The 16,291-nt window shown below is 31.7% G+C and overlaps 1 protein-coding gene across 1 annotated transcript in view; it reads right to left on the bottom strand.

The window, feature by feature from the left end:
- Positions 1-15,222, bottom strand: part of LOC129249276 (insulin gene enhancer protein isl-1) — a 127,379-nt gene extending 112,157 nt beyond the window's left edge. The window contains exon 1 of the mRNA XM_054888987.1: positions 14,780-15,222. Coding sequence (XP_054744962.1) covers positions 14,780-14,915 — 136 coding nt within the window. The 5' untranslated portion in view covers positions 14,916-15,222. The remainder of the gene's footprint in view (positions 1-14,779) is intronic.
- Positions 15,223-16,291: the final 1,069 nt, after the last annotated feature.

Raw genomic sequence — 16,291 nt, 5'->3', positions numbered from 1 at the left:
AATTGAATTTGAATTTTTATACTGAGCTAGCACTATTTTTTTCTCTATGTGTCGATCTTCAAACCATGGAAGTAGAAATAGAACATTAAATGGTAATATTTTTCTCCAGATTTATTAATTTTTTTCTTCAGATTTCTTTTGGGAAGTTGCTCAATATATTTGTATATGAAAAGTGTTAGAAAAGTGAATACAAAGTCAAAGGGAAGGCATTACTGGCGCATATCTAAGCTATTTTTAGTTAGTAACATCTCTTGCAACAACACACACCAAGTTTCAGCCCGATTAGTTCATTTCTTTGTGTTTGGCATTCGTTTGAATCGAGGAAATCGAGTGAATTTCCTTTTCTATCACGGCAACGCACCATCTCATGCCTCAGCTCACGTCTCAGCAATGGCAATAGGTTTCCAACTCTTTTCGAATACCCGCGTTTTTCTAGACTTGGCTCCTTGGTTCCCTTGGACTACTATTTGTTCCACAATTTGGAGTAAAGGCTGGCGGGAAAAAGATTTTATGCAAACGAGAAGGTGACTGTAGAAGTGAATGGCTATTTTTTAGACTAGGACAAATCCTATTATTCGGAAGTGATCAATAAACTAGAACAGCGTTGAACGAACTGTTAAGTCTAAAATGAGACTATGTTGAAAAATATAAAAGGTTTAACTGATAAAATTAAAACAAATAACATTTTTCCACGGACTTTTCAAACGACCCTCGTAACTGATTATGGTGACTAATAGAACGCGAAATAAATAATAATATCCTTCAATTATGAGGTTCTTCAAAGTTAAGTCAAATAAGCAAACTTTGTTTTATTTAAAAAAAATTTCAATTTAAAAAAATAAATTTAAAAAATTTTAATTTCAAAAAAATAATTTAAAAAAATTTCAAAAAACATTTTTTACAAAAGTTTTTTCTTTAAATCCTAGTTCTCAGTATTCATTGAAAATTTTATTTCTAATTTTGTAAGAGTTTTCTTTAGAAATTATACAAAACATTACTTAAAACAAAAAAAAAATTTAGTCAGGTAAATTTTTGGCGAATTACTCAATTTTTACGTCCTGCCTTCTCAGTATTCATTAAAAAAAAATTTTAATTTTATAAAAATTTTATTTACAAAATATTTTGAATTTTGGTTTTCACTCACAAGGCTGTTTATAATTGGTACGAATTACGTTATAAAAAAATCAATTAAAAAAAAGTTTAAAAAAATTTGGTCAGGTAAATTTTTTGTGAAGTACTCCATTTCTAAGTCGTAGTGTCTCAGTATTCATAAAAAATTATATTTGAAATATCCTACAAATTTTCTTTATAAAATAAAAAATTACTTTTTAAGCAAAACAATTTTTTTTTTAATTTCGCCGGGTACTTGTAAAGTCCTGGTGTCTTAGTATTCATAAAATTTTCTTTCTGTTTTTTATACAAATTATTTTAAAAACATTTAATTTTATCAAAATTTTATTTAGAAAAATGTTGGAACTTTGGTTTTCACTCACAAAACCATTTATGATTTGTACTAATTACGTTATACAAAAAATTACTTTTTAAGCCAAACAAAAATTTTTTCTCTCAAAAAATTTGGCCGCGTACTTGTAAAGTCCTGGTTTCTAAGTAATCATAATAAATTATACTTTAAATTTTAGAAAAATTTTCTTTACAAAATATTTTGAGTTCTGGTTTTCACTCACAAGACCGTTTGTGATTTGTACTAATTAAGTTATAAAATGTTTTTTGCAAAAAATTGGGCCTGATACATTTTTCGCGAAGTACCCCATTTGTAAGTCCTGGGTTTTCAGTATTCATAAAAATTATATTTTTTCATGTTTGAAATTTTATACAAAATTTTTTGAGCTCCGGTTTTTACTCACAACTCCATTTATGATTTGTACTAATTACATTATTTTGCTCATTTAAGTGAAAATAAGTTAAACGTTTTTAACTGTCAGCAAACAATTGATTTGACCCAGAAATCATTTTAGAAAAAGTCACTAATTTGTTTGCTGTAGTCGCAGTATTGCACTTTAAATATTTATTGAGCATTCGAAAGCGTCAAATAGATACACACACACACACACATACTCATATATACTTACACATACATGCATTATGGCATTGAATTTTTTCGCTCTTTGCCACGTGCAAATTGCATCGAGTATAGAGCTGGTCAATTGCTCTACTAATCTTGGGCCTAGGAGAAGCGTTTGAAAAAGTAATAGTCAATGCGAATAGGGAACCGTGGTACGAAATCTTCTGCGCTGTACACTGCGCTAACGATAGCCGACGTCTTAAAATAAGTCAGAAAGCCGGACTGACGAGGCAGAAAATGTTGGGGCAGCAGAGTAAAATTACTCCTTTCTGTTGCTTCAATTGAGATTTAAAAGGCAGCTAAATTTATCTATGAGTGCAGCGATTATTCATAGGCGACTGTTAGAAGCCAATTTAACTGCCCGAAGTCACGAAAAAGTGGCTCTCTTAACAAAAAAATAATAATAATTATAATATTCGTTAACAAAGCCAAAAAAAAATATTATATTCGTCAAAAAACTATATTGTGGTCAGAAGAGAGTGAATTTTTTTATTTGTTGTTTCTTTTGATTGCTGATTCCGTCCAAAACTGCGCATTTTCCAGCTACTCTACAAAAGTACGAATGGTCAACAATTTAGTTACAAAAATAAGAAATGTTTACTATTTACGAAATAAAAAAAAGGAAATACTGAAAATAAACTTTTCAAAAGTGGTCTCTTCATTGAATTATGCGCACTTTAGCTATTTTTAAATTTTTTTCCAAAATTTCCCCATTGATTACCATCAAAAAGCAGCCTCTCATGCATCCTTTCCATTCAGGCGAATATTTCCCAATAAAACCAACTATGAAATGAAATGCACCGCTATAATACGAGTACGCACACACGCGGCATATCGTATTGGCACCAACAAAGCGCAACTAACTTCGTGCCCACTACCCACTTTCGCGCCTTTGTCGTTGGCTATTGTGTTTGCCGCTTTCAAAATATTAATTTGTTGCACTATTTGCACACTTTTAAAGTGTCTCCATAGTGCGTACATTGGCTCTCGAGGCGGCTGTGGCGGCCAACTGCTCACCCGGCCATACGTCCGTTCGCTCAGCCGACGTTCATCCATACGATCATTCGTTCGGTCGTGCCTTTTTGATGGCTGTCACAAATAATTTATGCGCTTCTACCCAAATATTAGTTATTGCCATTTATGCGCGAGTATGTATGTATGTGCGTGTGCGTAGTTATGTACATAAATGCTTGCTGTAATAGTTATTGTTGTTGTTGTTGGTGTTGTTGTATGGCTTTGTTTGCTTTAGCTATTGCAATTGTAATTAATTTTTATTTAGCGGTTGTAAATTTTGCAAAATTTGCTGGAAAATTTATTGCAAACGGTTGGTGTCAAGATATCTGAGGCAGCGGGCGAACAAAGTCCACCCACGTTTTAATTGTTTGTGGAAAAATATTTGAATTTGATACTTCAGACAGACAAATCGTAAACGATTTTTAAATAGAGTTTTTCAAATTGATGTGAAATATGGAAAACTATTTAATAAAAATTATATTCTCCTCTCTTTCGAAACTCTTTTTGTCGGTAATTGTGATGAACCCTTTGGAAATTTGACAACTTTGTGAATTTTTTTCACTCTTTTGAGTTTATAAAATTTTGAACTTGTAAGCTAATTTGATTTAAATTTTTGTAATTTTTTAAATTTTGCTCTTTGAAGTTACAAAAAATACCACAACATGTTTTTTAAACCACAAGGTGGCGCAAAATTTAGGGCTTTTCCAAATGGCTTCATATGTCAATAATATTTGACACTTGTGACATTTTTCGGCCCTGCGTATTGAATTCAATAATTTAGGGTATTCGCAGGAAAAAATTATTTTTCTCGCAGGAAAAATTCCTAATAAAAACAGGAAACAATTATTTTTCAATAAAAAAAATATTTAAGAAAAAATTAAAAAAAAATTTAATTTTTTTTAAGAAAAAAAAAATATTTTCTAAACAAATATATCAAAACAAAATTTTTTTGTTCTTCAAATTTTTTTTCTGGTATTTTTTTCTTTAATTTTTATTGAGAAAGTCTTTTTGTCGCAGGAAAAAATTCTATTAACAAAAAAAATGTTTCTTATATTTTTGCTTAGAAAACAAATTCTTTCTTTTTTCTTCAATTTTAATTTTTTTGTTGTTAACTTTTTCTCGCACAAAAAAAAAATTTTGTTATAGTTTTGTTTAGAAAACAAATTCTTTCTTTTTTCTTCACTTTTTATTGAAAAATTCTTTTTCTCGCAGAAAAAAGTCCTAATAAAACCAGGAAAAAATTCTTTTTCAATAAAAAAAATTTAAGAAAAAATTAAAAATTTTCATTTTTTTAAAGAAAAATTTTTTTTTCTAAACAAAAATATCAAAACAAAATTTTTTTTCTTCAAATGGTTTAAATTTTCTTCTGGTATAAAACCTTTTTCAATAAAAAACAAATTTAAGAAAAAATTAGAAACAAAATTTAATTTTTTTTCTAAACAAACATATTAAAAAAATTTTTTTTTTTATAATTTTTTAAATTTTTTCTTTAAATTTTTGACTGAAAAATATTTTTTTCTTGGTTTTATTGGGAATTTTTTCTTGCGAGAAAAAGAATGGTTCAATAAAAAAAAATTGAAGAAAAAAGAAAGAATTTATCTAAACAAAAATATAAGAACATTTTTTTTTTGTTAATAAATGTTTCACTATAAAGCGGCAAAAACATTCTAAAATGCAAAACAAATAACGTAGCATAACACTGAATCACAAAAATTCTCAATTGTTTAATTAAAAAACAATATTTTTTTTCAATCGTTTTATTAAAAAAAATATTTTGTTCTTCAATTAAAAAATTTTAAACTTCCTAATCTATTCGTTTTTTATTTTAAAATTGGTTTGCAATATTTTGAAATTTTTTTTTCAGTGTTTTCAATATTTTTTTTTTTTAAATAATCGAATGTATTTCCTGTGAGTTCGCTCCCAGTAATATACACCAACAACAGTAAAAGCTATACAGAAAAAATTTGATATGCACATGAAATTCTAGACTTAATATAGTAATGCTACACAGTTTTTTAAAGGTCTTTAAGGTTTCAAAGGCCTAAAATTTCAACAAATAATTTTATGTACCTAAACTCAAGTTGTGGTTTTAATATGCATATCAAACCTGCTTTAAAAAAAATGCTTCCTTACTTTCTTTTTATAATTTTAGTTTTTTTCCTATTTCACATTTATCGAGGGAATAGAAAATTTTAAATTAAAAACTATTCATGATTTATATTTTTTAAATAAAATTTCTTATATTTTTCTTCTTTGTTTTGAAATTTCAAGTGCTTTGAATTTCAGTAACAAATTTGAGATTGAAAAAAAAATATATAGATACATATATATTCTTATTATATTCTTCAGTATTCCTAATTTACTCCCTATTGCATGTTGTAAAAGCACCGAAACCTCAACTTTTTTTTCAAATGCCTAACATTTAGCATTCTACTAAATTATATTACAAAATTCCAAAAATATATAATTTTCCACATTTTTTGCTCATTTTTAATATTATTTATTATAATTGAGCAATTTTAGGTTTGTTTATTTTCGCCACATGTCTGTCGGACAATCTGTGTTTTATTGCTCAAATATAAAAATTCATTTTTGCAGCCACTTTGACTCGCTGCAGTCCAAACACAATTAAAATGTCATTCAACCAACTAATCGAGCTCAAAATCATCAGACTACTAACTACTGTACGGGTAATTACAAGCATTCGGCGACCGTTGAAGTCATAAATCAACGAGCATTTAAAAAATCATCCAAGCGCAGTCGCACTGGGGCACATAAAAACAAAAGTAATTAAATGAGCGCAAAATAATTTAAGTAAAATAGCGCAGAAATTAAATCGACAAAAAACAAAAGAAAAATAAGATCAAATGGACTGGAATAACAAAGCAAAAACTCATATCATTTAAACCATTTTCATTTTGTTGCTAGGCGTGCAGCTATTTTTGATACAAATTTTTGTAAAATGTGAGCTTAACATTTAATAAGTGAACCGCCAGCATTTGGACGCGGAGGGTGGTGGGTGCTCGGTTTGCTTTACCCCAAAAGCATGGAGGCAGCCATGTGTGGCGGCATTAATGACTCTATGAATACTTATTTTATAAGCGCCAGACACGTGCGAAAAATTTGCTAGGAAAATGTGGGAATCAAATGGAAATTAAGCTTTCAAATGGTATTTATAAATGGAGTTAAAAGAAAAATGCAGATAAAGGTGGCAAAGTGCCTGAACTTTAGAAAATATTATGCAAATAATATAAAATTGGTAAAAAATTTAATTAATGCACTAATGAATGCAATAATAATCAGCTGACATTGCCATTGGCAGAATTTCTTATATAAAAGACCAGCTGTCTGGGAGAGCAAAAGCTAACTCGATATATCAAGCTGAAACAAATAGCATGGCGAGTCTAGGAGCTGAATAAATAAACTGAAGTATTTTATTATTTATTTATTTTTTATTATTATTTTTTTTTTCCTTTTTATTTATTTGCCTCCCTAATACAAAATAAAAAAAAAAATTATTTTGCTATTGGGTTAAATTATAGGTATATGTAAATTTCGAATTAATTAATTAGGTAGTTCAAGGGTAATATCCTCTTTTATATCATAAACTGCTTAATTCTCCTCCTTCTAAGATGGTCTCCAATTCCCCTAAACGCTATTTAATAGGAGAGCGAGTACTCTATCAAGTATCAAGACATTTATTCTTGAAAGCAACAAAAGGCAGCGCGTGTACGAAGAGAATGAGGCGACACCTTATAGCGGTATCAAGAGCGGCTACCAATACTTCGTAAGCTAATAGGTGCGTAAGGGAAATTCTACACATGCAAACATCCATGCAGAAAGTACATTGGTAAGGTGTCTCAAAGAGAGTAGCATGAAAGCCAAATCCAAAGCGTCGCTCAACTTAAGTTCGCTAGAGGCTATGGGGATTGGGCATGCAAGCAGTGCAATGTTATGTTCCCATGCACGTAATTTACTCTCTCATTCGTAATATGATACTTCGCAAGCACTCTACGAGTTACGTAATTCGCTATACAAATTTTCGGGAGCGAAATTTTTCATTTGTAAGTAATTCAGTCTCAATCACCTTGCGAATTACGAACAAATAACAACCAGAAAAAGTTACATAAATTTGAATAACAGAGGCAAAAAAGGAGTTGCTATAAAATTATTTTATATCAGTGAGATTGCTGAACACCTCAAGAATTGTGGAAGCGATCAAATTCTCTTCTGAGAAGCTGACCCATCTCCATGAAAAGCAGTGAAGTTATCATTCGCCTCTAAAAATTTAGGCTGGAAGAAAGCAAGTCCTTTGAAAAGTTTATATGAATTGTAAAATGGAGTAAAATCTTAGTTTTCCTCCAAAACCGATATTCGCAGCAAATAATAATAATAAGAAGAAGAGAACAACAACAAGAAGGAGATCTGTCAAAATGAATTGCGAATACACCATGGAAACAGGGTAATTCGTGAATTACCCAGCGAACTAAATGACGCGAAAACACAAGCGCGCTATTTGGCCAGACCGAAACAAAATCAATCGTCTAAGATCAGTTGGTCGTGTGTAGTTCTGGTTCAACCAAAAATAAAGCAACACGTTTAACAATATTTAGGAGACGCTTAGGTGAATACATGTTTAGCAGTGCTTCAAGTGTAGTAAATTAGGATTTCGATGAAATATTTCACATTTTAGGGCATTCTATTTGCAGGGACTTGAAGTATTTCGTTGTGTATCAGAAGATACCTTTTTTATGCAGAACAGCGACAGCAAAAGTTACATTGCGCTTGCGCCAGGAGTAAAATACCCATGCAGAGCCTAGATTACCCTATATAATCATCAGAGAATCGAGAGAAAGTGTGAAAAATAAAATAAAATTATTATGAGAAATGCAGTTTCATAAAATTTACGGGAGCTTTGAGAAATGTATACATGAAAAGCGTTCAAAAAAGTATGGTTTCTTCATTTAATTAATAGCATTTCAAAAATTTCGCAGTTCAGCATGAAATCCAAATGAGGTCTTATGAGATTTCTCTGACAGGAGCAAGAGCTAGCCGGATAAAATTTTAATTTTTGTCTTTTAATGATTTAAATATGATATATGGCCATTATAAAAAAAATAGAATTCGTTGAACTTGATTTACTGTGTTTACTAGTCTAGCTTTCTACTGATCTCAGCTCTACTGATCCCGGAAGTCTTTCCTTCCCTCTTAATGACATCTGCAACCAGACTGGCGGTAACGACTTTTACGACGAGAGATAGCAATTCAAAATTCTTGAGTGTAAAAATATTCCCAAAATTGTATTTTATTTTACCGAAAAATATTTCATTAAATTCAAATATTCATTTTTTACTATTGATTTATTTATTTTAATTTATTTTTAATTGTTACATTTTAAATATATTTTATTTTGAAGAGCGCAAAATTCATATTTTTATGAACTATTTTGCAAGTCACTGTTTATACATATGAAATTACATGTGTAGCAATTGTTGGAACCTTGTGTTGCAGCCAAAAAGCGGTTGCTTCTCGAAAAATTTCAATGTAAATAGAAAGCTTCAGATCATTGCATTTGGTTGGAGTACATTTTTCCATCATTCTGAGAGAACACTACTCTTCTTTATTTTATCAGCAGTTCGCAATGCAAAAACCGCAGCCGCTATTACATGCACACCCGCACATAACTGCATAAATACACTCAATATAATGATCTACATACATCCATACATGCATGCACACACCACTCCCATTACTACGGTCGCAGCAACAACACTGGGTAATTGCACTGGCTGCGCTCTTCTTGTCATGATACGAGACCACTGCACTCAGCGGCGACGCTCTTTACAGATCACCTGAGTACCTTAGTTAATCTTTTGAACAGCGCTCAGCGCTTTATCAACAAATAAACTGATAACATTCTCTTCGTTAATCCCTTTAACAAAGTGATAACTGCATAGCAGCGGGAATTGAGATGCTCTCAGTGAAATGATGAAAGATCATAAATTCACAGCTGTATTAGATGGGTCACAGGCACAATATATACATAGTAATATTTAAATATAGGTCTCTTCTTCTCGCCAAGCGTTAACATGTATTTGTAAAATAGTGCGTAGGTATAACCATACTCTCTAGCGACGACATTTACTAGATAACTTTGTTGTTTCACATGCAAATCTTTCAGAAGCAAATTTTTCGTCAAGTGAGCGGAGCAGAGAGATAGCAAGCAGAGAAGTGGCGAGTAGAAGAGACCTTATATGTATCGTATAAATTATAACATGTAATTTTCAAGGCCAGCGCGTAGCGACGCATGGCAAATTTGTACATAAGGACACACTGAGTTATGTACAGGATAGTCCACTAGTGTTTGTGTAGGCCCAGTAGGATTTCGCTGCCAAAAAACAAAAAAAAAATTCGAATTGAATTTGGCATTTTAATTCCAAGACTTTTTGGTATAGACAATTGGAAACGATGACTATTTATTTTTTATTTTACATTCACTATTTATATAACAAATTTCAGAGGTCACTAATTATAAAATTGAGCTCTTTCCCATTACGCTTTTTTTTAGCTAAAAAGTTACAAAATTTAAATCGTAAATATAAAGTAAACAAATTTTTTTCGAATAATGAAAATTGTTTGAAATTCTACAAGTAGGATTTAATTATTGTTAAAATCAAAACAGTTTGAAATCATGAAATTTGAGTTATGAAACTATCGAGCCTTGGTGGTAAATATTTTGCTTCCAGTAAATCCATGGTATGGGCTATTTCATTATTGGAAAATATCAATACCCTTAGACAATTCAATTTATTTCGTCTTTAAAACTTAGGCACCAAATTTTTCGAACAATTGCACTGCCTTTCATAAGTAACTATATTATTAACCACTTTAGAATTTTGAGTTTTACTTAGCCTCTTTATTTGTAAATTTTTAAATCCCTTTGCAGGAGAGCAGGTATGTTCATGCCGTTAATCCTTCAAATTATGTTTACAGAAACCTGTTTCACAGGTGTTTCACACCATTCTTAGAATACATAGTTTTGCGGATTCTACAGTAGCCTTACACCTGGCCTTAATGTTTATGACAAAGAGCGCCATTCTAGTGGAAACGCCTCTCATTTTGGGTCATTTCGATATGAAGCCATAGCAAAATACTGATATGAAAATATCTCAAACTGGCATTTTGTGGCAAATTATGCCGTCAAAAATTCGCATAATGAAAACCAGAGTCAGTGCTGAGTGAATTTGACAAAAACAGTTGTTGAGCTGACGTTTTATAATTTTAAAAATATTTGTTTGCTTACAAATAACTCACTAACAAATAACTCATACAAATAACCAAACCTAACTTTTCACTTTAACCTTTAGGTTAGGCCTAAGCCTAGAATTAAAATTTTTTATACTAAATTGTATTCATTTTTATAAAAAAACTCCAAACGAGAAAAAAGTTTTACCCTGATGGTTCTATTAAATTTAATTGCCATTGGAGACTTGCGCAAGAGCTCAGAGACTGTTCGCGTCGGATCATTAATAATCTAGATGCTTTAAATGGATAGCAAAGAGTAACACATAGGCTGAAAAGTCCCGGGCCTAACACATAAATGGCACTACTTTTATTGCATTCACCTCTTTTAGGACAGCTGTTAAAATTCCATGATATTCCATTCATTAGTACGTGAGTTATTGTGCTAAGAGTGACACTATTTTTGTTGTTTTCTAAATAATGGATGAAAAAGTGGAGCAAAGTTCGTATTTTAATCTTACACTGCTTTTTGATGGAAAAAATACCGTTCAAGGGAAGCAATGGCTTGAAAAGTGTTATGCGGAATCCGCTCGATCAGAAACAACAATGAAACGATGGAGCGCTGACTTCGAACGTAGTCGTAGAGACACCGACCCAGTGGACGTCCATTGAGGCGGTAACACCAGAAAACATTAAAAAATCCACAAAATTGTTTTGAATGATCGCAAAGTGAAGTTGCGTGAGTTAGCTGACATCGCAAAGATATCAAAAAACTGAGTTGGCTTTATATTGCATAAGCACTTGACTATGAGAAAGCTCTGTTTAATGCGGGTGCCGCGTTTGCTCACTGTTGGCCAAAAACAAGAAGTAACAAATCAATAAAAATCATGGCAAAACTACGTGAATTCAACTTCGAAGTACTCCCATATCTTCCTTATTCGCCAGATTTGGCTGCCAGCGACTACTGGCTGATCGCAGACCTAAAAAAAATGCTCGTCGGTAAGAAATGTTGCTCGAATGAAGAGGTTACCGCTGCAACTGTGGCCTTTGAGGATTTTGAGGCAAAAGAAAAATCGTGCTACAAAAGTGGTATCGAAATGTAAGAGCGGCGCTGGTATGAATGCGTTGTTCTTGATGAGAGTAACGTTGATGAATGTAACTAATTTTGAACAAAAACAAAAAAAAAAACGTGTTGGCTTTGTTAGGTCCGGGACTTTTCTGCCCATGTGTTATTTAGTTATTTTTCACCTCTGCTTTTAATTTGAACTAAGCAATTAAAAACGCATTCGCGTGGGACAATCACTTTATTTACCGTTTCAAAATGTTAATTAAAATCGTTACTGCTTCATTTGGGATAGCCTTCAAAGTTTAATGCCAAAATAAGTTTTATTAAAAATATTTTACCTATATAATTACACATACATACATACATTTAAAGGTGTAAGAAATTGGATAACAAAAATATCAAAAATAACAGTTTTTGCATGCATCGCCATTTCTGATGGATAATGAAAGAATTCAGAAATCGCTTCAGAGATGTGAAAAATTAGCCAGAATTATAGAACTATTCTATGAATTTTCCAAATTCATTACCAAGTATACATCCGTGAAACCAAAATTTACATATAGAAAGAGTTCCCTACAAAAGTTGCACTTTCGAACTGCATCAACTGCGCCGTCTTAAGATTTCGACTTGCATTAACATCAAGCACGAGCCGAAGGACTTGGCGGCCAGTGCTGCTTATTTCTTATAAAAATTATACTATTTTTCCTTGTTTTATAAATAAATAAATTAGTATCATGCATTTCATTACATTACAAGTTCATCACTACAAATTATTTTTCCTTCTGCTAATTATATCGGGTTTTGCGCTTTCAAGTTCTGATATTCGCACACATAATAATTTTTATTCTAATATTTTTATTAAAAATAAGTAAAAAATCTATTAGTATTGTTTCAGGCCGATAGTCCTAGTTACTAGTGCCTTTCGTAATGTAATATAGTTATTTATAATTATATTTCTAATAAATAAATAAATAAATAACAAATAAATAAAAAAATAGTTTTAGTTATTTTGAAATCTGGTATGAGCTTCTAAACCCTTGAAACTTTGAATTCAACCGCGCTTTGTTCCAAAAAAAGTGCAAAATCTTGCCTGGGGAATGGTGGAGGCGCTTAGCTGGGTTGCCTTCTTTGATGAATTATAATTATTTTCCATTATTTTTGAGTTTAATATACCGTCAATCATATGTTTTCCAAATATTTCTTAAACTAAAATGAATTATATTCACCCCTTCCGTTTATTCAACTAGTTTTTACTTTCTTAATACATCATTCATATTTATACTTCCATTTTATATTTATTGGTTCCTTTCAAATTTGCATTTCACTCTTCCTCTTGTTGCTTTGAAGACTCTCGCTTATTTCTTGTTAATCATGCAATGTCAACGGTATCAGCATCGTCCTCAGTACTGATCTCATCACCGATTTCGATATCGATCATCGAAGCCTCTTTTTCTCCACTGTACCACAATGGACGAATGCTGATTATTTGCTCAACTGGGTAACCTAACCTAATGGCCTACAGTATTGCCGTTTCTGTTCTGTTCTCTTCGGTATTCATTCATATAAAATGTACTACAATTTGCATTGGACTGTCATCTCAGACATTTTTAATTTCGCCAGAAGATGTATTTAATCCATGCAAGATATTTTAGATTTTATTAAAAAGTAAAATGTACTACGATTTGCATTGGAGCGTCATCTCAAACATTTCTAATTTCACAAGAAGATTTATTTAATCCATGCAAGCTATTTTAGATTTTATTAAAAAGTTTTTAGGCTGTTAAGATTTCTATAATTAATGACAAAGAATTTGTTCAGATCTAGCAGAAAGCAGAAATAACGCTAAAAATTAATACAACTTTTTGTATTCTTGCACTCTCTCAGAAGCCCTTTATCATAGAAGAGCAGTTGAATAAAAAACAAATGTATATATGTATGTGTACACATGCAGTGTAACTTCTCCTACTGTACGCCTCTATTTAGGGGCCACTTGCCTGAGGTGAACAGATTTCCCTGCAACAAGCCATAGGTAACGGAATAAATTACCCTCTCCTGAGCGGACACTGCTCTTGGTTGAACACAAGTGTGAGTGAATGTATCTATTTATTTACATATACAAAGTCAATGAACAACAACTTCTTACAGACTTCCAACACAAATTAAATAAGTTTATAAAAAGATTTCGAAACTGTGATTAAAAAAACGAAACTATGATAAGATTTATATTATAAAATCTCATAGGATAAGATGGGCTCGGACACGTGTCAAGAATGCCCAAGGAGAGAACAACTCGAAAAGCAGAATTACGCTCTATTGAAGGCCGAAGAAAAGGACGCCTCAGAAAGAGAAGGCTCGAAGTCGAGGACCTTGAAAAGCCAAACGTGCGACGAAGGAAGGAGGTAGGCTTAGATAGACACAAGGTTGTGAATGAAGCAATGGTTTACCAAGGACTGTGCTGCTAAGAAGAAGAAGAAGATTTCTGAAAGTTAACGAAAACAACATTAAACAAAAATAAAATCAAGTTCGATAAGAGATGATATCTGGTTGAACTCATGAAGAGCGCGAGCAATTGACGCTTCTAGGGCATAATTCTTACTTCTATAAAAGGACGGAAATTTGGAAGTTCTTTGCTTAGATTGAGTGTCCGCACAAGGGAGGTTTCATTGTATATATTAAAATGTTTCTTTAATAGCTTTAAAAACAACTTAGGTTAGTTAGTGCGGCTGATCTGTAAAAAGATCTCACTTAGATCCCTAGGTCCATTGTATTGCCAGTGCTTAAAAAATACTTATTGTAAAACCGCTAATTCTGTATTATATTGGGTAAAAGTCTTAGAATTAAAAAAATTTTTTTAAAGATTTCAGGTTATTTTGAACTCGTTTTCTAAATACAAAAATACCCTTTTCATATCCGCCGATTTTGAGAATTTTCCAATCATCTGAAGAATTCTTATAAGCTAAAGGAGATACAAATATGCAGTAACACGTTTTTTGTAACTTTTATTGAAATGGCCAATGAAAAGCCACAAAACGCCAGGATATTCCAGCTTTCCCACGACAGTTGGTTCTACGTTACTGAAACGACCCGGATTTATATCCGGCCAAGGACTGTCACTCCAGCAGCACTACCCCTAAATATATGGGATATGTTTATGCTGTTGCAATAAACAACATATTCCACCGTCTGTGAGATCACTGGTGTATCAGCGGATGCTAAAATTCAATGTTAGCTTCTTTAATAAACGAAAGCAACAAAATGTGTACGACTTCACGATCGATTTTGCGTGTCATCCTTGCAGTAACATTTCATTCCTTGTTTTTTTAATTTTCATAAATAAATAAACAAAAACAACAATAATAATTTCTTCTACTCACTTATCACATCATGTCCATGGCAATCCAATTCCAGGTGATGGTTCATCACCAGTGACGGTTGTAATCCACTTTGTGTGTGGTTGTGCAAATTTGGTAGCTGGTGAGCCAAATGGCCACCAATCTCTGCCATTACCATATATTAAGCTTAAAACTGGCGTCTTGCTGATAGATAATGAATGATGATGAGTGCTCAAGAATGCAGTTTTGAAACGCACACGCGCGCACACACACACACGCACACTCACCCACTATCGAAAAACAACATAGAAACCGGACAAAAACTAAACGGCGGTTATCGTTGTGTGTTGTGTTGTTGTATGATGTTTACCAGCGCACAACGTAAAATGTAACTGATGCGAATGCTGAGAACAAATCGTATATTGGAATTGATCATTAAAAGTCAATTGGCGAGAGCGCAAGAGAAGAATGCAAGAATGGTTTAAGCGACGGGTTTTTTGTTTTTTTTTTAGTAGTAAATAATAACTATTTTTAAGTTGTGGGAGATTTGTTTTTTGTTTTTTTTTTTTTGCTGTTAAGTGTTATTTTGGTTGCTAAATTTTATTTTGAATTATTTTGTAAACGCCTGTTGGAAATAAGGAAATTTTTATTCTGCTGCATTGTGGGCTTTTTCGTGCTGAAACTTTACTTGAAATGCGCTTTTTTGTGTATAAGTTTTAAGTGCCTATAGCAAAGATTTAGCAAAATGGTAGCTAAGAATGTTTTCAAATTTTTAGTTTTATTTAAAATTCATTGATTTATTTATTCTTTGTCATATATTTTTAACTTTTTTTATTTTGCTTGATTTCTTTTAAATTTTTCATTTAATTCCTTCAGAAAGTTTTTTATTCTCTTTATTATTGATTATTTAACGGTATTTAAGTTGGTCCAAAGGCAAATGAAAATTTTTCAAAGTGTTGTTTTATAAAATATTGAGCAAATAATTTCTGTTTAAGTTTCGTTTATTTTTTCGGTATTTTTAAGGCACTTCCAAACGGCGCTTTGGCATTACTAGTAGTCACTTAAAGGTGAAATAATATGCTTAAGTGTTGCTAAAGCGGTTTTACGTTATGTTTTTTAGTTCTTCAAAAATGTTTCACAATATTACGAACTTTTTCGCTACTCCTTTTTTATAAGATTTTATTTCTCTCTCTCTAAAGTTCCGATCTCATTTAGTGTTTTTTGTTTTTGTTTCCAATTTTAACTCTACAATATTTATTATTTATTTAGTTTATATAATTTGTTTATTATCCAATGTAAAACGCATTAAAGAGCTGATCTCTCGCGCTGTTTTTATTTCAATTTATTTCTAACAACTTCATAGACTTTGTTTTTGTTTTCACGTAGATCCTGCATTAGATCACCGAATCTCGCATATGACAGTTGTTGTTGTTCACACCCTACTGCAAATTTCTTAAACTGCACTTAATTTTGAGAACTAAACTTCATCGCACTTTCAAATGCAACACTGTTTACCCACAAAAAATTTGTTACGCCAAAATTTGAGGTTAGCTC

The sequence above is a fragment of the Anastrepha obliqua genome, chromosome 5, assembly GCF_027943255.1.
Source record: "Anastrepha obliqua isolate idAnaObli1 chromosome 5, idAnaObli1_1.0, whole genome shotgun sequence".
In the NCBI taxonomy this organism is placed as follows: Eukaryota; Metazoa; Arthropoda; class Insecta; order Diptera; family Tephritidae; genus Anastrepha; species Anastrepha obliqua.
Note: the sequence above shows the minus strand (reverse complement) of the source record. Positions and strands in the feature narration are given on the sequence as shown.